Source organism: Rhinoraja longicauda, chromosome 17 (genome assembly GCF_053455715.1).
Source record: "Rhinoraja longicauda isolate Sanriku21f chromosome 17, sRhiLon1.1, whole genome shotgun sequence".
Taxonomy (NCBI): domain Eukaryota; kingdom Metazoa; phylum Chordata; class Chondrichthyes; order Rajiformes; family Arhynchobatidae; genus Rhinoraja; species Rhinoraja longicauda.
Window position 1 is genome coordinate 22,175,192 of NC_135969.1, and position 22,684 is coordinate 22,197,875.

Genomic DNA, 22,684 nt, shown 5'->3' on the forward strand with positions numbered 1-22,684 from the left:
TCATATATATACATACAGCGCGGAAACAGGCCTTTTCGGCCCACCAAGTCCGCGTCGCCCAGCGATCCCCGTACATTAACACTATCCTACACCCACTAGGGACAATTTTTACATTTACCCAGCCAATTAACCTACATACCTGTACGTCTTTGGAGTGTGGGAGGAAACCGAAGATCTCGGAGAAAACCCACGCAGGTCACGGGGAGAACGTACAAACTCCTTACAGTGCAGCACCCATAGTCAGGATCGAACCTCAGTCTCCGGCGCTGCATTCGCTGTAAAGCAGCAACTCTACGGCTGCGCTACCGTGCCGCCCGTACATCTACCGTACATCTACTGCTCAAGGAGGGGGAGACTGACAACCTTGTGAGCAAGAAAATTCCTGTTCATCCAGTCTCATGTGGCTGATTCCTTTAACAAGAATTGGTTCGAGACCCCACTGGCAGTGGCATCATTCTGCGTAGGTACCAATTCAAATCCATCACGACCTCATGATTCAAAAAGATCCTCCAAATACTTCTCCTTCCTCCAAATTTAATGTGCGTCAGCCCAACCTGCTCAAAGACTGACACCAATGAAGAAATTCACCATCACATTCGGTGTACCAGCACATTCTTTGGCTTATTGAGGGAAAAGACACCTGAAGATCAAGGCCTGACTCAAAACACATGGTCTATTGGGCGGCAGTGAACTTTGACCGCCTCCCCACATAAGCTTTTGAGACTTGGAATATCTGCTCATTTTGTCAGCTATACTTCCATTTCTTTGACCTTCTCCTCCTTGCAATAAAGGTCAATATTTATTTTCCCTTCACAATTACCACCTACACTTGCATGCTAATGTCATGGTTCTCGTCTTTGAACATAGAAACATAAATACTTAACAGTCTCAAATCATTTAAATAATACTCTGCTTTTCCATTGTTCCCAACAAAGTGAGCAACCTATTCAGCTCAGAAACAGGTCAAAAGCTCTTTCACCCACACACCTCTTTGAGGCACACATTCAACTATTTGGTCTTAAGATTATTCGCCTACCACTCAAATGCAAAGAATCGTATCTAACCTGATGGCTGCGCTATCCCTAACTGCTACAGTCATTTTCAATCCCCTCACTAGAATGTACTCTTTCATCGCAGTGATATTGTCACATAGCTCACCCTCCTGAGAATCTTTAGCTATACTAACAATATGTACTTTACTTGGACAAATGGAAAGCTTAAGTGCTGTCTGTATGGAGTTTGTACTTTCTCCCCGTGACCTGCGTGGGCTTTCTCCGGTTTCCCCCACACTCCTAAGACATAAAATGTCCTTCGTGTGTGTAGGATAGTGTAAATGTGCGGGGATCACTGGATGGCGCGGACTTGGTGAACCGAAAGGGCCTGTTTCCTCACTGTTTCTCTAAACTAAACATAAACTAAACTATCAATGTAGTTTAATGCTAACAAATTCTATATATTATCTATGTGAACCTTACCTAGTCCATAAGTAGAAGCAATGCAGTACTACCAGGTGCACACTGTTGCTTTATTATTACTGTATGCACTCTGTTGCTTTATTACTGTCAGATGCATCCTCTGTTGCTTTTTTGTTGTCGGGTGCATACCGTTGCTTTATTTCCGCTGGATGCACCCTTATCAGAATAGAAAAAAATCAATGCAGGCAGAGCATTGGGATGCATTGAACCCAATGAGCTGGGCTCAGCTCAAGTCATTCTTCATTCTTCAACCAAATCAAAGTGCTTGTGGTTAGTTCACCAATGGGATTTTGATTGTTCAGCACAAGCAGCCACCTATAGACACATCTTTTCTGAACCAGTAATCAATTGAGCATTTTATTCCTGTGCTTGCACCAAAGGGAAGTTTGGAACGCCTGTTCCCTGGAAAGGAATAAAGTGTTTAAGAACGTGCCATCTGTACCAACATGAAAGGATTTTCAATGTACTTCACAGCTTGATCCATTGAGGTGGAATGTGCCACTTGATATCCCATGAGCTCCTCGCAATGCTGATGACAGCATATTCAGATGCATTCGATGGCATGAGTAGGTACAGCAGAATTTTTCCAAGGCTTCACTGAGTGAACAAGCATACCAGAAAATGCTGCAACGATAACATTAAAAGAGGACTGCAGTAAACTCTTGTTTTAACAGACCTCTATATAGAGGATTTCAGTGGAGGGATATCTTCCACATACAAAACCATGCTGACTATCGTCAATCAGCCTTTGTCTGTGGAAATGCATACATGTCTTAACCCTCAGAATGCTCTCCAGGCTTTTCCTTGCAGCCCTTCTTAAATAGAGGTACAGCATTGGCCACCGTCCAGTCTCCCGACACCTCAACCGTGTCTAAAAATGAAAGAAATATCTCAGGCAGGGTGCCTGCAATTTCTTCTCCAGCTTCCCATAACGTCCTCAGATATATCTAATTGGGCTTGGGAGATGGATTTACCTTCATATGCCTTAGGACATCCAGCACAAAGCCGACCATAATGCAGACTGTTCTCAAGACCAAAGATGGACACAAAATGCTGGAGTAACTCAGCGGGACAGGCAGCATCTCTGGAGAGAAGGAATGGGTGATGTTTCAGGTCGAGACCCTTCTTCAGACCAGTCAGGGAACAGGAAAATGAGAGATATAGACAGTGATGTAGAGAGATATAGAACAAATAAATGAAAGATATGCAAAAAAATTAACGATGTTACAGTAAATGGGCCATTGTTAGCTTTTTGTTAGGTGAGAACGGAAACCTGGTGCAACTTCGATGGGGGAGGGATGCACTCACCTGTAATCAGAAACAGCGAAGCATGCTGCGGTTGGCAATGTCTGCTTTATCATTGCAGAGAATGGTGGACAGTTATGGCAGAATTCAGCTATTGCAGCAAAGAATGTTGCACTATTAATGGCCACGCTCACTAACAGCTGGAAATATTGGATTAACAGCAGGACTTAGGACAAAATACACCAGAGTGTTGTGCTTTAATGGCAACTCTGAGCAATAATAGCATTTGACTACAAATATCATTGAAGTAAAAAAATTGTGAGCATTAAGGGCCTCCTGCAATAACAAGAGATACAGTAACTTGCGGCAATACTCAGTGACAACAGCAAAGGGCGGAATATTAATAGCACAGCCAGTCCCTGCATTCTGAGAATGTTGGCGTATTAATGGAGCACTTAGTAGTTCCAGCAGGAAGCGTTTCAATGTTGACAACAACTCCGAAAGCACTGCAGAATGTAAAATGACTGCTGAGGAAGGGATTGGTGAGAGAAGAACTGGCCACAGCCGTCAGTGCAGATGTTGCACACTTTCTATGGAGCAACAGTACTCAGCATCACGCAGCTTCGGTGAGGCCCTGTCAGCTGCAGAGCATGTGAGACCCCACATTGTTATTTCTGCTGGGAGTGATATTTGTCTTCAGCGATGCTGTAAAAGAGGCATTAGTGAACTGGCCACCTGTCTTACATTTCAATCGCAAACACAGGCTGTCCACTGGGCACAAGCTTCACTGCACCCATGCCCCGTGCCTGCTCACCTATGATTGTACATTTGACTTAAAGTTCTGCACATTTAATGCCAATTTGTTTGACAGATACATCAAATGCCAACGAATTACAGTGCCCTTTTAGCAGGCAAACCGGAGGCTGCAGCAGAGCGTTGTATTTGGATGGACAACTCAACACAAAATGATGTACGCTGAAGAAATCGCATTCTGACATCCATTTAGTGGGAGTTGTCCTTCCTCCCTGCACAGAATAAATAACTCTTCTCTTCAATTTCACCACTGTGCTGCTGCAGCATAAATTTAACTAATGTAATTGCTTCTGATTCTGAATAAATAGCCCCTTCTAAGTTAATGAAACCCTTGAATGTATTGACTTGTTGAGAATGTGCTGCATTCAGGAGCTGCAATGTTGGCTCCATCCTGTCAAATTCACACCCGCATTAGCTTACAGCTCCAACGAGGACCTTTTCCTCCTCGTAATTGAGTCTATGAAACCATTCTCCTGATGCTGATGCAATGCAGAAGCCTAACAAGTGATTAAGCGTGAAATTGTGTTGGCAGCTCAAGCTCTCGGCAACTGATTACCCACAGTCAATAAACAAACAGCGTTTCTCAAGCTGACCTTCCTGGAGCACAGAGGCTCCACGCATTCACACTGACAATACTGGGCTCCCGCGCATGTTATTGTGACTGTGCTGCCCCCAGCCTGCAATCACCATGGTGCCATTAGTTGTCAACTGCAGATTTCTCCACGGGTCCCTTATAATAAGGGAACAGGAAAAGGAACAGGTCAATCAGCCCACTGAATACGTCCAATGAGGGAATGCAATCATGCATGTTTTATACTCCATCTGCCCTCTTCAGTTCCCAAAGCTGAATGATCTTGCATAGCAGTAATCAATGTGTGGACAGACGAGACCGAGACCTAATTAGGGTATATAATAGTGAGGAACCGGGATACGGTAAACAGGAAGACCTTTTTCTTTTTGCAGGCAGACTAATGACTGCCTGGGATTTAGACGAATTGGTGGAAGGATGAGAGAAGAGTCCATGAAAAATGTTTTAACCTAGAGGTTGTGGGGAACTGCAACTCTTTGCCTGGATGGGTAGATCCATAGGAAATGTCCAAATTTAAACAATAATTGTGTGTTGAAGAGTCATGACCTGCAGAGCTAGGGACCAAATGCTTGAGGGTGGGATGAGTCTGGATAGCTCTTTCTAAATATCAGGATCTGCGGACATAGTATACCTAAAGGTTAGAATCTGGTGGGTAAAAGAATAGTGAGTGGCCTGGGATGTCCTAAGACTGGCCTGAGTCAGAAATGGACTGTAGATCTATGATGTTTTGAGATTGGAATAGTTCAAAGTGGACCAAAGGTGTGATCTTCATTGAGTATGCAATCAAAATTAAAATGTTTTGATGCAACTTTACGATGTGTGGGTAAGATGACATGCTGTTTGGTCTCCATATTTAAGGAATGATGTATTTGCATGGAGGCAATGCAAAGAAAATTTGCTTGATTCTTGGGATGAAAGGATTGATGTGTAAGTAAACGTTGAACAAGCTGGACTACACTTGTTGGGATTTAGAAGAACGGGAGGCGATCCTCTTGAAGCATGTAAGATTCTGAGGATTTGGCAGGACGGATGTTGGGAGGGCATTTTCCGAAGTGGGAATATAATTTTACAATTTGAGTTCAACCATTTCAGACAGAGATGGAGTTGTTCATGTATAAAATCCAGCACAGATATTATGGGCCAAAGGGCCAGTTCCTGTGCTGTACCTTTCTATGTGCAGACTCGCACTGGGCCAAATGGTCTCTCTTTCTGGGTAGTCAATATTCTGCAATTCTATGTGCTGGCACAAACTCTTGTTAACTTCATCATCCTGGGCTCAGATATGTAAATTCACTTTGCAAATAAAGTGCTGCTTACAACGCAATAACCTTTTAAGAAGCTGAATAGACATGTGGAGATCTCAACATATTGAACTGCTAGTTTCAGGACTACATCCCTCCACTGACCACTATCTGTCCAGTCAAAGCTCCCACAGAGGTACTGACACGATGCACAATGGGCCTTCTTATCCCACCAAATAGTTGACCAAACACAGACTCTAATTGAGTATATTGTTGCAAATTCCTACCCAGATGTACACAAACACACAGATTTATGCGCACCTAGAGCCATCTCATTGCAGATCCTCAATCATCATCTCTGGACATCATAGGCCTAAAGCCCAACTCTGACCCTTCAATCTCAGGAAGTCACAAGAATATTGTAATCAGGAGCAGGATCGGGCCACTTGGTTCCTTGAGCCTGCGAGGCCTCTGTCATGGTAGATCCACTCTTGGCCTCAACGCCATTTTCCCACTCTTATCCCAAGCCCCTTGACTACCATGCAGTTCACATAACTGCCAGCCTTCATGCTGAATATCTTTAATGACCATAATTCATGGCTCTCCTGGGGATGACTCCAACGTTACCACCCATAGAGAGAAGAAAATTCTCATCAACCTCTTCCTGCAAGTACATCATTCCAGAAGTATGAAGACAAAAACTGTTTGTAGTCTCACCAGCACATTGTAAAGTGGCATCGATTTTTAATTTTTGACTGCATGCATGCAATAAAGGTCACACGACTGGTTTATTTTGAACTGTTTCAGTTCTTTAGACAACACAGATCCACGGTCCATCTCTGGCCCACTCCAGTGTCAGGAAATTCCAGGCCACTGTTTATCATCCACTCGCATCTAATATTTGGGTATGCTTGACCCACAGATCTTGATATCTGGATCACGTTGTAACCACGGTTACCGCCAATCTTCTGACATGCTCTTGAGGGGTGAAAACTGACCTCAAAGTATCTCACTCGAGGTGGCGGATTCACGTCTGCAATCAAACAAATATGAGGGCAATAGCACTGATTGAAATCCTACCTCCAAAGCCTCCACCTTTTTGTCCAAGAGCTTCTCGATGTCACCGGCCACTCTTTTCACCAACTTGTCAGGAATGTTTTCTTTGATTTCGAACAGGTGCTTGTGGTCGTCATACAGCTGATGGAGAGAGAGTGGAAGAGAAAGGTAATCAGAGAAAGTTTCAGCAGACCTGTTTATAGCCAGTGACAGGCAGCCTCAGCACATTAAGAATAGATTGGACAATGGACCCCACCAGAAACAACACCACTCACATCTGCATAGCACCCATCCTTAGAGTGTTTCATGACTACTGAGGGGCCCTGCTGTGGCCTGAGGACAACAAGATGGGAACTTTGATGGCAATTGAGCAGAGGCTGGGCTAAGTTCAGTTGAGAAACAGATGAGAACAGGGATGGCAGAGAGACTGAATCGGTAACTTAACCCCGGCTCATATGCAAAACCTGGGTTATAAACAACCTGGATCACTTTAGGTCAGGGACTACGTGAAATGTCATTTTCAATGGAGACTCAAGGTTTCAACTTTGGTCTTCCCGATATTTAACATTGTAGACCTATTTGTTCGCTTGATTGTGCAATTGCTCTTTTTACAGCAATCTCATCGGTCCCTGCACCCCTGCCAAACATACAGTACATTTAATCTTATATGTTCTTATATACTTTGATTATTCAAGACCCAGTCTAAAGACCTCTCAGACATAGTGAAAGTAATTCAAACTCCTCAGATATTGTAGCAGGAATAGGCCAATCAGCCCATGATGCTTGCGTCTCTTGATTTTGCAGAAGCAGGCGTGGACTGCTTCACTTGCTGAGGAATTGTGAGTGGAATTGAACAGTGTGCAATTATTATCGAATTTCCCTACTTCTGGAAGGAATGTCATTGATGAAGTAGCTGAAGATGGTTGGGCCCAGGACACTGCCCTGAGGAACTCCTGCAATGATGTCCTGGGATGAGATGATTAACTACTGCACCATCTTCCTCTATGTGAGAGAGGGGGGTTCCACAGCTTTTTCACTCATCAGTTCTATAGGCCATCTCTTCATACCAGGTGGAGTGAACCAGACTGGTGGAAGACTGGTTTCTGTGAAAGAGGGGATGTCAGAGATAGCTCGCGTGAATCATCCATTTGGTTCTTCTGGTTGAACGTGGTTACAAATTCCGAGCCCTTGTCTGTTGATGCTACATACTCAATCAAATGCTGCCAAGGTGACAAGGGCACTCTCTCTCACCTCACGTCCAGAATTTAGCATGCTTGGACTAGGAGTGTGGTGAGGTCCTGGCCAAACCCAAATTGGCCAATGGTTATTGCTGAACGTTGCTTAATACACTGTCAGTGACAGTTTCCACAGCTTTACTGAGTGGATTGATTGGCTGGTCAGTGGCCAGATTGGACTTGTTCATTTTTGTCAACATACTGTGACGAGGCCCGTCCCTCAGGTGCTGTTCTAATCTCCATCATCGGCAGACATGCCAGGAGAAGCCGACTCTCAGCACCATAACCAGCGCCTGGGTGCCATAAAAATACCGGCACTCTGACTGCTTGAGCTGAGGGAGAGCCAAATAAGTAACACCTGTGTCCAATTAGCTGCTATTGGAATGACCCACCTGAAACTCATCAGACCTCCTTAAAAGATAAAGGAATTCCTGCTAGAAGAAAATGAAAGGAAGGAAGAAGAAGTAGGGGTGCCTCCCTGCTAGCTGCGTTCCCCTTTTGCAGGTTTGACTGCATGAGGATGACTGAGGAAGATTGGGCCACTGGGACAAATCCCGCAATGGACAGTCTGTCCAACCAGTTAACTGACAGAGAATAGGCACAGTCTGTGTTCTGTCATAAGTGAGCTAGGATCATAAACTGAAATTAAACACAACCTACGCAGACTATGCACAAGATCTAATCCAAATATTTTGTGGGCAGGCCTCTGGAGAGGGATAATTTAAAAAGTTAAAAATAAAGTAAAATATACTGCTGATAGTGAAATGATAACCAGAATCTGTCAAAAAGGGACAAGGCATCCAAATAGAAGTGCATCCATAATATTAAATTCAGAATAAGGACTAATGGTAAAAAAGGCCTTGTAAATTGGATAACAAAATTAAAGGATCTTTATCTGAATGCACACTGAGATTATAGATCAGTTAAACTGACATCAGTAGAAGGAAAGATGCTGATACTATTAGGTGGGAAGCATTCACAGGGCACTTGATGTAGTGTATTTTCATTGGTTAAAGATCCTCACTCAGGTGCCATACAAGAGATGATGAAATAACATTAGAGCACTTGAGAATGATGGTAATACAATGACTTGGACTGAGATTTGGTTCACAGACTGAAAATGCCTGGTAATAAATGGGTTTTTTTTGTGACTCAGGGCATGCTGAGTGCTGGGGAACAGAGCAGAGACAATAGTTGTTCACAATTTATATCAATAATTCAGATGAACGAACGAGTGTAATATATCTGAGTTTACGAAGTAGCAGTGTGGGCCATGAGGAGAATGCAGGGCGGTTTCAGGAGAATAGAGCAAAGGGTAATATGTAATATTAGGACATCATCCATCTGTAACAATAATAAAATAGGAGTATTTTTTAAATGGATGAAAGATTGAAAATTAATGGCCTGAGGAAGTGGACATCCTTGTACAAAGATCATTGAAGGTTGTGTAGAAAGAGAAAGAATTAGAAAATCTGACTGTACATTGGGTCTTTATAGTGAGAGGATTTTGACTTCAAGAGCACCGGTCCTCTGCTGATGAGACCTATTGAATATGCATCTCGTACATTTTAAACAGGTCTCTGCCTATGGCAAATTTACAACAAAAAAGAAAATGCTGGAGAAACTCAGCTAGACCGGCAGCATCTGTGGATGAAATAAACAGATGTCATTTTGGCTCAGGATTCTGGTTCAGGCTGATCCCTTCATCATACTTACAACAATGGGAATGCAGTGAAGGTTCACCAGATTGATACCGAGTTTAATGGTTTACCTTGAGGACATACTCTCTTTACTTAAAAGAATGAAACATGACCTCATTAAAATATACAAATTGTTACATGCTTGGATAGATACAGGGGTAATATTTCAAATAATAGCTCAGCCATGCTAGACTGAGAAGAGGAGACATCTTTTCATCCAGCAAGTGGTGAATCTTTAAAATTCTCCCATCAAGAGCCATGTGGAGACTCAGACCCCAAGGATACTCAAGACAGAAATTGATTGTGAAAATCAATTAAACTACCAATGCTGGGAATCTGAAATAAAACTAGAAATTACTGGAAATGCATCACCACAGAAAAGAGAAACAGAATTGATGTTTCAGGTTGAAGACTCTTATGATAATGGCATTGAGGTAAAATATTAGTCATGATTAAATTGAACGGGAAAGCAGGTATAAAGGGCCCACTATTCCTTATTTTCCTATGTAACCTGATGACAGATGATTAAATCAGCAAAATTAGCCTGTATGATTTCAGAACTGACATTGACTGACATAGATTTGCAATTTGAAAGTTCAGGCAAGTACCAGGAGGACAGTGTGATCAGAATCTGGCCACTAACATACAGACAGACAGGGGGCAGCATGTGCACCGACCGTTCTGACGACCATTACACAGTGTGTGCATTCTGTGCAGTGTCTGGTACAACACAGATTTGCGATGTGGTCTTTGTGCAATTTCACAACTATCACACAAGTAAGAGTGTACTCAGCGTACAATACACTGCTCTGACAGAGAACGAGATAAGAAATACAGCCTGACAAAGACTAAATGGCGCACTACCGAATTGACAGAGTCCAGGAGTGAATATTGTGCTCAGTCTGTTGTGTGACAGTCAGGGGACACAATCCTTGTGGAGTTTGGCAAGCGGCATACAGTAAAAGAGAAAGGTCTGTGCATATACCAATAGCAGACATGCAGGCAAGGGGAACACTATATACGATCTGATAACTGTTACAGAGACAAGGAGAACTTGCTGATGCTGAAATCTTGAGCAAAACACAAAATGCTTGAGGAATTCAGTGGGTCAGGCAGCATTTGGGGAGGGAATGGACAGGCAACGCTCTCAGTCGAGACCCTTCTTCAGATAGGGACAAGGAGCATGCTGATTACATAATGTGCCCACTGAGGCATGGAGATCAGACACTCAGCATTCTGATGCACAGGCTAGGGGCACCATCTGTGCAAGATCTGACAACTTACAGAAATAAGAACAATGATTGCCCCAATTGATAACTTTCACATGGCCAATGGCAAGTGATATGAACAGTCTGACAACTCACACACACGTATCTACTTTCACTTTGACAACTCACACTGCAGGGGAAATATGTACACAATCTGATCGCAGGAAAATGGATGAGAAAGATGAAAATGAAAAGACTGCAGATGCTGGAAGTCTGAAATCATTAGCAGTCTTAGACTGAAGGCTAAATTACAATGCAGAATTGTTCTCAGCATTGTAGCACAGCAGTTCCATAGACAAAGTCCAATGTCTACAATGGGGAAGAGGCAAATCAGACAGTATAGCTTATGGTAGGACCATTCAGAAGCCAGATAACAGAGAGGAAGAAGCTTTTCCTGAGTCTGGAAATACACTTTTAAGCTTCTGTATCTTCTGCCCGACAGGAGCGGCGAGAAGAAGGAATGACCAGAGTGGGACAAATCTAGTTGATACAAAACTAAGTAAACTTGTGAGTAGCATGGAGGATTTAATGAGGCTTTCATGGTACAGAGGCAAGCTAAGTGAATGGGCAGAATATAAACCGATCATTTATTTTCGGGCACTAAATTGAAAAATCTGGAACGGTGCAATGTTGGAAGTCTGAAAAGAGAATGCTAGAAAGATACAACATGTCAGGCAGCATCTCTGGAAATAGATACACTGAGTTAACATTATAGTAATCACTTTCTATAACAGTTGGACAGTTCGGACATAAAAGGTAAAGGCTAGTTACCTGAAATTCTTGAATTCAGTATTGAATCCCAAGACTATAATTAATCCAGATCTCAGATGAGGTGCAGTTCCTTGAACTTATGTCGGGTTTCATTGGAAAAGTGCAAGAGGTCAAGGCCAGAGAGGTCAGAGCGGTCTGAATGGAGATGCTCTGCCAATTTAATTTCTTTCAGCTCCCGCCCAAAGGGTAGGTTTTCCTTTCTGCTCATCTACCAGCCTTCACATTCAATAGATCATCCTCAGAAATTTGCACCACTTTCAATGATACGCCACTATCAGACATGGTTTCTCCTTTAACATTCTACAACTCCCTTGTCCACTCTTCTGTGCAACCGCGAGGGAAGCGACATCTATACTTTTACCTCGTCCATACTCACCACCTAGGGACCCCAAATTCTTCTTCCACATACTGCGATAATTCACATGCATTTCTAATTCAGCATTTTGCAATAGTGTCTCATCTGCCATGGACCAGCTCAGCGGCACAGTTAGTGAAACTGCCATTTCATACTTTCAGTGACCTGGGTTCAATGCTGACTCTGGTGCTGCATGGAGTTTGCACATCCTCCCTGTGACTCTCCTCTGGGTGCTTCAGCTTCCTCTCACATTCCAAAGATGTGCAGGTTAGTAGGATAATTAGTTGTTGTAAATTGTCCCAAGCGTATGGGTGACTGGTAGAACCTGGAGGGAGTTGTTGGGAATTTGGGAGAATAAAGTGGGATGAAGTGTAAATGGGTGGACTGATTGGGTCAAAGACTGTTTCCATTCTGTATGGCTCGCACTGATGAAACTTTGGAGGAGACCTGAGCTTCCGGTCTCCTCCAAACCACTCGCAATCTGACTGTTCTGCCTTTGGCCGTCTAATCTGCTCCCACAAAACCCAATGTAAACTTGAGGGGCAACACCTTGACATCTGAGCATGTTGTAGTTCTTGGGATTCAGTATTGGTGAAGAATTTCAAATAACAAGCCTTTCCTGTTTGCATCAGAAGTGGCCAGCACTGATGTGCAGTCATCCATCTATAAAATTACTCCTTTCCTCTCAATCGGTGAATGCTGCCTTATATGCTGGGTATTTCCAACATTCTCCTACATTTTGGATTTTCCTGCAATTGCTATGCTCTGCTAACCTTTTATGATTCATCCACTAGAACACCTAGATCTCTCTGTACTTCACTCACGAAAGATAATAATCTCTCCAATTTAGATAATAAAATGCCTTTTGATTTCTCTTATCGAAGTGCATGACCTCACAGCTCCCTACATTAAACTCCATTTGCCAAATATTCACCCAATAACTCACTCTGTTGCAGTCATATCATCAACAAACTTAGAAACCTTACATTTCATTCTTTTCTCAAGGTCATTAGATAAATAGAAAATAACTGAGGCCCAAGAACTGATCTCTGGGGTATTCCAACAGATACACCCTTCTGACTTGACAAAAGACCCATTTCACAATTTGGATGAGAATGTACAAAGCATAATTCATAAGTTTGCAGATGACAGCAAAATAGGCAGTCATAGATGGTTATCAAGAACTCCAGCAGGATCTTGATCAACTAGGCTAGTGGGCTGAGAAATGGTTATTGAAATTTAATTCAGATAAGTGTGAGGTGTTGCATTTTTGGAAGTTAAATCAGCACAGGACCTCGCCAGTGAATGGTAGGGCCCTGGGAATATCGTAGAGAAGAGGCATCAAGGAGTTCACTGAAAGTGGTGTGGTAAGTGAAAACTGCGGTGGAGAGGGCTTTTGTTATCCTCGCTCATCAGTCAGGGGATTGAGTATAGATTGGGTCTCAAACAGCGAGGCCTTTACTAAAGATAGACACAAGATACTGGAGTAACTCAGCGGGACAGGCAGCATCTCAGGAGAGAAGGAATGGGTGACAATTCGGGTTGAGAACCTTCTTCAGTGAGAGTCAGGGGCAAGGGAGACTAGAGATATCCAAGGGTAAAGTGTGAAAACAACAGATCAAAACCAACAATGATCAAGGAAATGTAGAATGGTTCATTGTTAGCTGAGGGGAAGGTGACAATAAGGCATGCAGTAAAATTAATCAGGCGGACAATAAAACTAAATGGAGAACTAGGGTGGGGGAGGGACGGTGAGAGAGGGAAAGCAAGGATCACTTGAATTAGAGAAATCAAGATTTATACCGCTGGGTTGTAAGCAGCCCAAGCGAAATATGAGGAGCTGTTCCTCCAATTTGCATTGGGCCTCATTCTGACAGTGGAGGAGGCCCAGGACAGAAAGGTCAGTGTGGGAATGGGAGGGGGAAAGTTATAGTGTTTAGCAACCGGGAGATCACGTAGGCCTAGGCAGACTGAGCAGAGGTGTTGAGTAAACGTTCGCCGAGCTTGCCCTTGGTCTCACCTCGTCCTCCTCATTCTCATTCTCCTGTCACGTTGTCCACTTTATGTGTAGTTTATGTATCTTATGTATGATTGATATTTTTGATGTAATGTCTGAGTCTATGTGCCTGAGATGCTTGTGTAAGATTTGCATTATACCTGTACCTCCCCATACTTGTGCATGTGACAATGAACTCAAATTGACTTGACGAGAGGTCCCACACCAATGTCAGTCAGTCTTCCTTTTTAAATACCCATAGAAACATTGACTGGATGTTTTGATATTATATGCAAGTTCTCTCTCAAAATCAATTTTCTCCATTCTTGTGAACAATTTAGTCTTTTACTACTGGTTTCTAAATATTCCAAAACCTCTGCTTTTGCACTAACCCTTTTACTTTGTATGCCCCACTTTTCAATTTAAAATTATCCTTGACCTTCTTTGTTAACCTTGGATGGTTCTTCTTTCTAATGGCATTGATCTTTCTAGTATGTTCTATGCACATTCTGATACCTGGCACAAAGATTAAAGACATATCCTGTGTACATGACCTTATAACATAGATATGGAGCACAATCCATTAAATATCTGATAATTTAAATGGAGGCGTCTTTAAATAATCTGATAACTGAGACAACCATGAAATGTAGTAGATAGGCACAAAATGCTGGAGTAACTCAGTGGCCAGACAGCATCTCTAGAGAAAGGGAATAGGTGACGTTTCAGAGACCCTTGTTCAGACAGAGTCTGGGGAAAGGGAAATGAGGAATATAGACGGTGATATAAAATAAATGAATAAAAGGTATGCAAAAAATTAACGATAATAAAGGAAACCGGCCATTGTTAGCTTGGGACTCGGTGGAAACGAATTACAGACAACAAGACTCAAGAAGGCGATTTTGAAGCGAGTATGACTTGGGTGGGGGAGGGATAGAGAGAAGGGGGTGGAGGGATAGAGAGAGTGGGGTGGCTGGAGGGATAGAGAGAGGGGGTTTAGGGTTAGCATCCAAGTCATACAAGACGTAGACAAAGAATATGGAGAGCAATTTTCTGTGCACGCAGACAAATTTTCTGTGCACGCATTATTTGGTAAATGAAACGAGGCAGAGTCTGTGTATAATTTAATAACCATCATGCAATGAAGCACAATCAGATAGAATCACTCAATCGTCTCCACTGAGGAAACTGTCATGGTCCATACACAATCTTAAGGCTAACATCTAGATTAGGTGCATGGTCTGTGCTCAATCTGATGACTGGGAGAAGATCCTTTCCACCATCCAGTAGCTGAAACAATTAGATGTATTCTTTCTGCCATCTCTTTGCCCACTCTCCCAACCTGCCCACATACTTCTGCAGATTCCTCTACACTACCTGCTCCTCCAAATATCTTCATATCATCCACAAACTTGGCAACAAGGCCATCAATTCCATCATCCACATCATTAATATACAACATGAAGAGTAGCAGACCCAACAGCGATCCCTGTGGAACACCAATAGTCACTGGCAGCCAACCGGAGAAAACTCACTTATTCCCACTCTTTGCCTTCTGCCATTCAGCCAACATTCGAACCATGCTTGTATCTTCCCTCCAATACCATGGGCTCTCATCTTGTTTAATAACCTCACATCCGGCCTTCTTTTATCAAAGGCCTTCTGAAAATCCATGTAAAAACATCCACTGACTGGCCTCTGTCTATCCTGCTATTTACTTCCTCAAAGAATTCCAACAGATTTGTCAGGCAAGGTCTCCCCTTCACAAAACCATGCTGACTTCAGCCTATTTTATCACTTGCTTCTAAGCACTCGGAAACCTCATCAGGTTTGATTAGGTTCTAAAGGATACATATGACCAGTATCAATAACTGGAATCGAGCGAGTCTCTTGAGAAATATATATTATAGGAATGCAGAGAACTTGCGGAATCTAGAGAACTCAAGAAAGAAATTAATATCCCTGGCAGTCAAACTTACAGAAAATTAAGGGTTGCCAGGGAAAGAGAGGGCCCTCTTATGGACCAAAGGGGTAATGTTTGTGTGGAGTATGAATCAGAATCTTTTTGCATGGTAGGGATATCAGAAACAAGAGGGCATGGGTTTAGGTGAGAGGATGGAGGGTATCTTAGGGGAAGGTTTTCATGCGGAAAGCAGTTGATATCTGCAACACACTGCCAGAAGAGGTGGTGGAATCCATTACAATCCAACGTTTAGGAGGCGTTTGGATAGATACTTAAAAAGCCACGGCATGGAAGGATACAGACTAGTTTGGACGGAGAGGTTTAGTGCAGATGGGCGAAACAGCTAGTGTGGATGTGGTGGGCTGAATGACCTGTTTCTTTGCTGGACCACTCTACGACTCGGCCGCCTAGCCACTGAATGTTCATCCCCTCCTCCCCCTTTCAGAATATCCTGCATTCACGACATCCCTGACTCTGGCAACATGGTGCCAATGGTTACATTCATGACATTCTGCTTCCCTTTCAACTGAATCCTCTGACATTACAGCCCTCCTTGGCTCTTGTTTCCCTCCACTGTGAAGCAGAGCCACAGACATGGCTGTTGCTGCTTTCCTCAGGGTGGCCACCCTTTCCAACACTGTAAACCTGTTTGAGAGGAGGATGGCCACAGGAGACTCCTGCACGCCCGGCTGCACCTACTCTTCTGGTGGTCATTACCACTTCCCTGCCTGTGCAGCCATTGCTTGCAGCATGACCTGTCCCTGAATGTGCTCCCTGCAGTCTTCTCATCAGCCTCAACTTCTGATGGAAGGAGTTCAGCAGAGACTCTTGTGGTTGACTCCTGGGATGAGGTGGTGGGTGTGTGAGCTCATCGTGTGAGGAGAGATTAAATAGAGTGGGTCCTGACTTCAGGAGGATGAGAGGAGTTCTCGCTGAAACATGCAACCATGAAGTTGGCAGGAGCTTCCTGTGACCAAGTGGCTTTCACCTAGGTTCCAGTTTCCTTCCCCAATCCCAGCAATATTTTTGTAGGGTATTGAATTACTGTAAATTACTGCTGAGTGTAGTTTAATGGCAAAAAAAGCAATCAAAAAGGATGTTGCTGGGAATATGGGGAGAATAAAATAACTAATGTAAATGGGTGGTTGATGGGTGACACAGACTCAGTGGGCCGAAGGGCCAGTTTCTCACCTTGTGACCCTGGTAATTATCAGGCACGAGGCACAGTCTGCGAACAATCTGACGACTGACAGATGCGTGCACACAAACTGATAACGTAATTAACACCAGACTCAGACGGCAGCTTCACTGGCTCAGAGATACAGTTTATATTGCGCGCGCAAACACATGTACACACGCATGCACACACATACACGCACACATGCACACGCATGCACGCACAGACACACACACACATATAGACAGGCACACGCTCACACACACCAGCCTACAGTGTGCAGGGTGATAATACAGACATGAGATGCAGCATGTACACTGTATTAATTTGCATGCAGAAACAGATTACAATCTGCCGTGTTTGAAAAATGGCGCTGACATGGGTCCAGTGCCTGGGTGCAATCTCATAACTAACATATTCTGCCACAGTCAGCTTGTTATTTTTCTATAACGAGAATATTTCCCATTAAGGATAATAGAGATTGTGTAACCTACATCCACCCCATCACCACCCCCATCTCATTTCTTAAAATGACTTTTGCCTCAAATGTAGTGGAATGGTGGATGAGGCCAGAATGGACCAATGTCATGGTTGCACAGTTCAGTTACTAGACAAAGCCCTCAACTTGAGTAACACACACAGGAAGACATGAACAAGCAGGTCTCACTGCCTTTCTGACTGCTTAATATCTAAAACAATAGCAAGAGCTCAGTGTCTTTGTAGAAAAAAGTAAACAGGACAGAAAGAGAGAAAGGGAAAAAAGAGGAAGTGAAGTGATTGGAATAACGTGAGGCTGAGGTAGTAAAAATAAAGCAGGAGAAAGGCAGAAAGAGTGTGAGTACAATGAGATCTCAGAAAAAGAGGCAATGATGGGCAAGGAGTAATGTCAGAGGACTGAGCTGGAGAGAAACTTTGAGAGAGAGGGAGAGAGATGGAGGAGACAATTACATTATTATGTTTTTTAAAATAATCTTAGTTTTTATATTCTGATAACAGCAAAAGTTAAATGTTAGACCTGCTGTGACCAGCACTGTAATGTGATAAATATGCAGAAGATGAATTAGTAATGCCTCTCAATTTAGTTAGATTAAATCAGGTTGCAATTCAATCCTCAGACAACATTCAGCCTGTTTTAAGGACCTCCATCAAATGGAGATAAAAATAGATAATTTGTAAAATTTGTCCTGCAGTTTGCTGCATTGCTTATGCAGCAGCATGATCAAACCCACACGCACAGGAAATGCTGAATAAACTTTCTAGCGCTGCAGAAAACTAGTCTAACTCCAAACTACAGTAAACCCTCGTTATAATGGACCAACAGTGTTCGTTATTGCCGATTGCCGAGTGAGATATTATCATTGAATGTAGTTGAATCAAAGAACTGCAGATGATGGTTAAAGACCCTTCTTCAGACGTCTCGACCCATAACGTTACCCATTCCTTCACTCCAGAGATGCTGCCTGGCCTTCTGAGTTACTCCAGCATTTTGTGTCTACCTTCAATTTAAACCAGCATCTGCAGTTCTTTCCTACAAAGGGCACAAAGTGTTGGAGTAACTCAGTAGGTCAGGCAGCATTGTTGGAGAACAAAGATGACGCTGGGACCCTTCAGACTGATTCAGTCTGTTGAGTTACTCCAGCACTTTGCGTTGTTTCACCTTAAAACTAAACGTCGATGCCGCTGGTATGTACCAGCGAGTACCTCTTCACCCACCCCACGGTCCGGTTAATGTTACTATTGGATGCAGCTCACACTGTAGCCCCTGGTGACGGCACTTTTTTCAGGCCACTGCCACCGACAGGGCGGGCTTGGTCAACGTGAGGCTCCCTCCCCTCCCACCAGCTGCTGCTTCTTCCCGTCGGCCGTTACTTTGTTCGCGGGGAGCGGATAAAGCGACGGCTGACAGGAAGAAGCACAGTTGGTGAGAGGGGGAGGAGCCCCTTGGTGACTGAGCATGTCCTGTCAAACTGAGGTAAGTGCTGCCGACCAGGAGCTACAAGGTGAGCCGCAACAACTGCCGCATCAACTAGACCACGTGGTGGGTGAAGAAGGGCTGGCTGGAGCACCTTGCGAGCAGGAAATGGCTTTGGCAGGTCCGTCCACTATATCCAAAATCCGTTATAAAGGGGTCCATTAAAACAAGGGTTTACTGTATGTAACTGGCCATGGAAATAGTTGGTTATAGTTGGAAATAGAGGGCCAAGTACCTTCTGTGTGATGTTTAGAGATACAGTGCAGAGCCAAGCACTTCAGCCCGCTGAGTCTGCACCAACCAACAATCACCCATGCACTAGTGTAGGAAAAAGCTGCAGATGGTGGTTTAAATTGACTCAGCTTTGATTTTAATTTCTTGCATTTTACTTATTTGTCAGAAAATGAGTCTTCACAGTCAGGAATGATTTGAACTGCAGTCAATCCTGAAATGTGCTTTATAACCAAAAGATCAGAAATAAGAATAGAATTGCACGACATGGTGTTCATTCACAGCAGTTCTGCTGAAATTAATTTGTTTTAATTTCAAGAAGGCCTATTATTCTTTCCCTGCTGCTTTAATCACTCAATGTAAGAGATTGTATTTCTGTAAAATAGTTGATGCAATATATCTTTCCTTATAGCTACAATTGTCTAATCCTAGCAACACCCTATTACATACCCCCGGCATCCTCTCCTGTGTCAATCGCACCTTTCCTGTAATGCAGTGTCCAGAGTTGAACTAAAGCCTAACTCATGTCTCCTCGGTACCCCACAGCTCCGCCCTTGCTCCCCCTCCCCCAGTCACAACAGAGACAGAGTCCCCCGAGTCCTTACCTTTCACCCCATCAGCCGTCACACACAACACATAATCCTGAGGAATTTTCACCTGAACCTACCTGATCTCTCAGTTGCTAAACACTTTAATTCTCCTCCCCATTCCCACACAAACCTTTCTGTCTTCGGTCTCCTCCATTGTCAGAGTGAGGCTAAACACAAATTGGAAGAACAGCATCGCATATTTCGCAGCTCAGCCCAGCGGTATGAATATTAATTTCTCTAACTTCAGGTAACGTCAGCATTCCCTCTCTCTCTATCCCTCCCCCACCCAAGCCACACCAGCTTCTCGTTTTCACCCAACAAACAGCTAACAATGGACTGTTTCCTTTATCATCATTACTTTTTGCATATCTTTCATACGTTGTTCTGTATCTCTCTACATCATTGTCTACATCTCTTGTTTACCCTGTCCCTAACCAGTCTGAAGAAGGGCCTCGACCCGAAACATGACCCATTACTTCTCTCCAGAGATGCTGCCTGTCACGCTGAGTTACTCCAGCATTTTGTGTCCACCCATACACTCGTTCTATCCTACATACGAAGGACTATTTATAGAAGCCAATTAACCTGCAAACTTGCACATCTTTGGGATGTGGGAGGAAACGCTAGCACCCAGAGAAGACCAAGGTGGTCACAGGATGAACATACAAACTCCATATAGACAGCACCAGTAATCAGGATCTAACCTGATTTTCTGGTGCTGTAAGGCTGCAATTCTGCCACTGCAACACTGTGCTGCCCTATAGTTTAGAGATTTTTTTTAGATTTAGAGATACAGTGCAGAAGCAGGCTCTTCGGCCCACCGGGTCCGCGCCGCCCAGCGATCTCCGCACATTAACACTATCCTACACCCACTAAGGACAATTTTTACATTTGCCCAGCCAATTCACCTACGTCTTTGGAGTGTGGGAGGAAACCGAAGATCTCGGACAAAACCTACGCAGGTCACGGGGAGAACGTACAAACTCCGTACAGTACAGCACCCGTAGTCAGGATCGAACCTGAGTCTCCGGCGCTGCATTCGCTGTGAGGCAGCAACTCTACCGCTGCGCCACCGTGTCGCATAGTGATGCACAACCCTGCTGAAACAACACTGTCTGGTGTAACTGGAGGTTCTATGAAGCAGCAACATTTGTGCAAAGTTGGATAAATGTACATTGGGTGTATCAGTACCTGAAAAGGCCACAGTCCAGAGCTCCCTATCCCTTTCTTGTGCTGAAGGAGCCTCGCGGTACATTTACTTGGGAAACAATTCCACCATCCCCCAGTAACATTGCAGACAGGGGAGGGAAATTATTTACTGAAAGTAATCCTCTAATCCTGCACCATTCTGCACAATTGACACAGATGGTGGAATCTTGAGTAAAAAACAGAAAGTACTGGAGTAAGTCAGTGGAATAGGCAGCATCTCTGGGAAAAACAGAGAGGTGATGTACCGGGTTGGGACACTTCTTCAGGCTGATTGTAGGAAGGTGGTGAAAGCTGGAAGAGAGGTTGGGGAGGGACAAAGTCTGGCAAGTGATAGGTGGATACAGGTGAGGGGGGGGGGGGGGGGGTTGGTTGGCAGATGGGTGGGCAAAGGCCAGAGGTGAAAAGGAGACAAAAGGCTGTGAGATAAGGAGAGAGGATGTGTTCATTTTGAGGTCACAGGAAGGGATGTCGGTGAGCCAAATGAGCAACCATTTCTCCCACTACCCAATCCCCCCCCCCCACCCTCCACCTACATCCATCCTCTGGCTCAGAATTCACATCTCTCCTTATTTCACAGTCACTTGCGTGCTTTTCGTCTCTGGCCTTTGTCCACTCATCCTCCAATCAAACCGCTCACCAGTATGGTCTAAAGTTGCTTTGCTGTGTCCTGCTCCCATCATTCTTACAGCTTTCTTCCACCCTATTACGATCAGTCCGAAGAAGGGCCCTGACCCAAAACGTCACCTAGCCATGTTCTCTAGAGACACTGCCCTCCAGCACTCCAGCACTTTGTGCTTTTTCACATACACCATACTTTGCATTACATTTCAATTGTTCACAGCCTGATTCTGAAGACAATTATCGACCACATGAGCTGCCACGCGTATCTCTGATAAATATACAAATTTCCAAATATAAACCATCACCAGATTAATTTGCTGTTAAATATAGCCACACAGACACAAAATTGGCTCTTAAAACATAGTCATTTAAAAATAAAGCTACAGTAAGTATTTTTATTAACACTACAAATTAATGCAGTGTTTGCACTTGAGCGATACGATTGTGGAACAAGGCCTTATACCTTCTGGCACAGTCTGCACTTCTGTGTTGTGTCATTGTTCAGGCCTTTGGCATCCTAGATTGCACACAGTTATGATGCTGTTCTATAAGACTTTAGTTAGACTGCTTTTGGAGTATTACATGCAGCTGCGTGGAGGCTTTTGGAGGGGGTGGAGAAGAGGTTTACCTGAAGTGCTGCCTGAATTAGGGGTATTAGTTACAGGGGGAGGTTGCACAAACTTGGATTGTTTTCTCTGGATAGCCAGAGGTTGAGGGGAGACCTGATAAAAGTATATAAAATATAAAGGGACGTAGATAGGGTAGACAGTCCAAATCTTTGTCCCAGTGTGGAAATGTCAAAGATTAGAAGGCATAGCTTTAAGGTGAAGAGGGCAAGGTTTAAAGAAGATGTACAGGGCAAGTTTTTTTTTACAAAGAGTAATGGGAAATCACTGTCAGAGGATGTGGAGGAGCCAGATACTATAATGGCAATTAAGAGGCTTTTAGATAAGCACATAGATATACATGGAATGGAGGGATATGGTTCATGTGCAGGCAAATGAGATTAGTTTATCTTGGCATCATGTGTGGCATGGACATTGTGGTCTGAAGGGCCTAATCCCGTGCTGCACTTTTCTATGTTCTATTGGATAATGGTTCAGATTAGGTTTAAAGTGGGGATCCTGCCTACTCTAGACAAGGACAGGCCTGCCGATCCATACCTGAACAAGCCTTC

General features: G+C 43.7%; 1 protein-coding gene across 3 annotated transcripts in view; it reads right to left on the minus strand.

Annotated features, from left to right (window-relative positions):
• cacna2d2a (calcium channel, voltage-dependent, alpha 2/delta subunit 2a) overlaps positions 1–22,684 on the minus strand; it is a 353,483-nt gene that overhangs the window by 221,522 nt on the left and 109,277 nt on the right. For all 3 annotated transcript variants that reach the window (XM_078414334.1, XM_078414335.1, XM_078414333.1), the window contains exon 3: positions 6,444–6,560. In XM_078414334.1, coding sequence (XP_078270460.1) covers positions 6,444–6,560 — 117 coding nt within the window. The remainder of the gene's footprint in view (positions 1–6,443; positions 6,561–22,684) is intronic.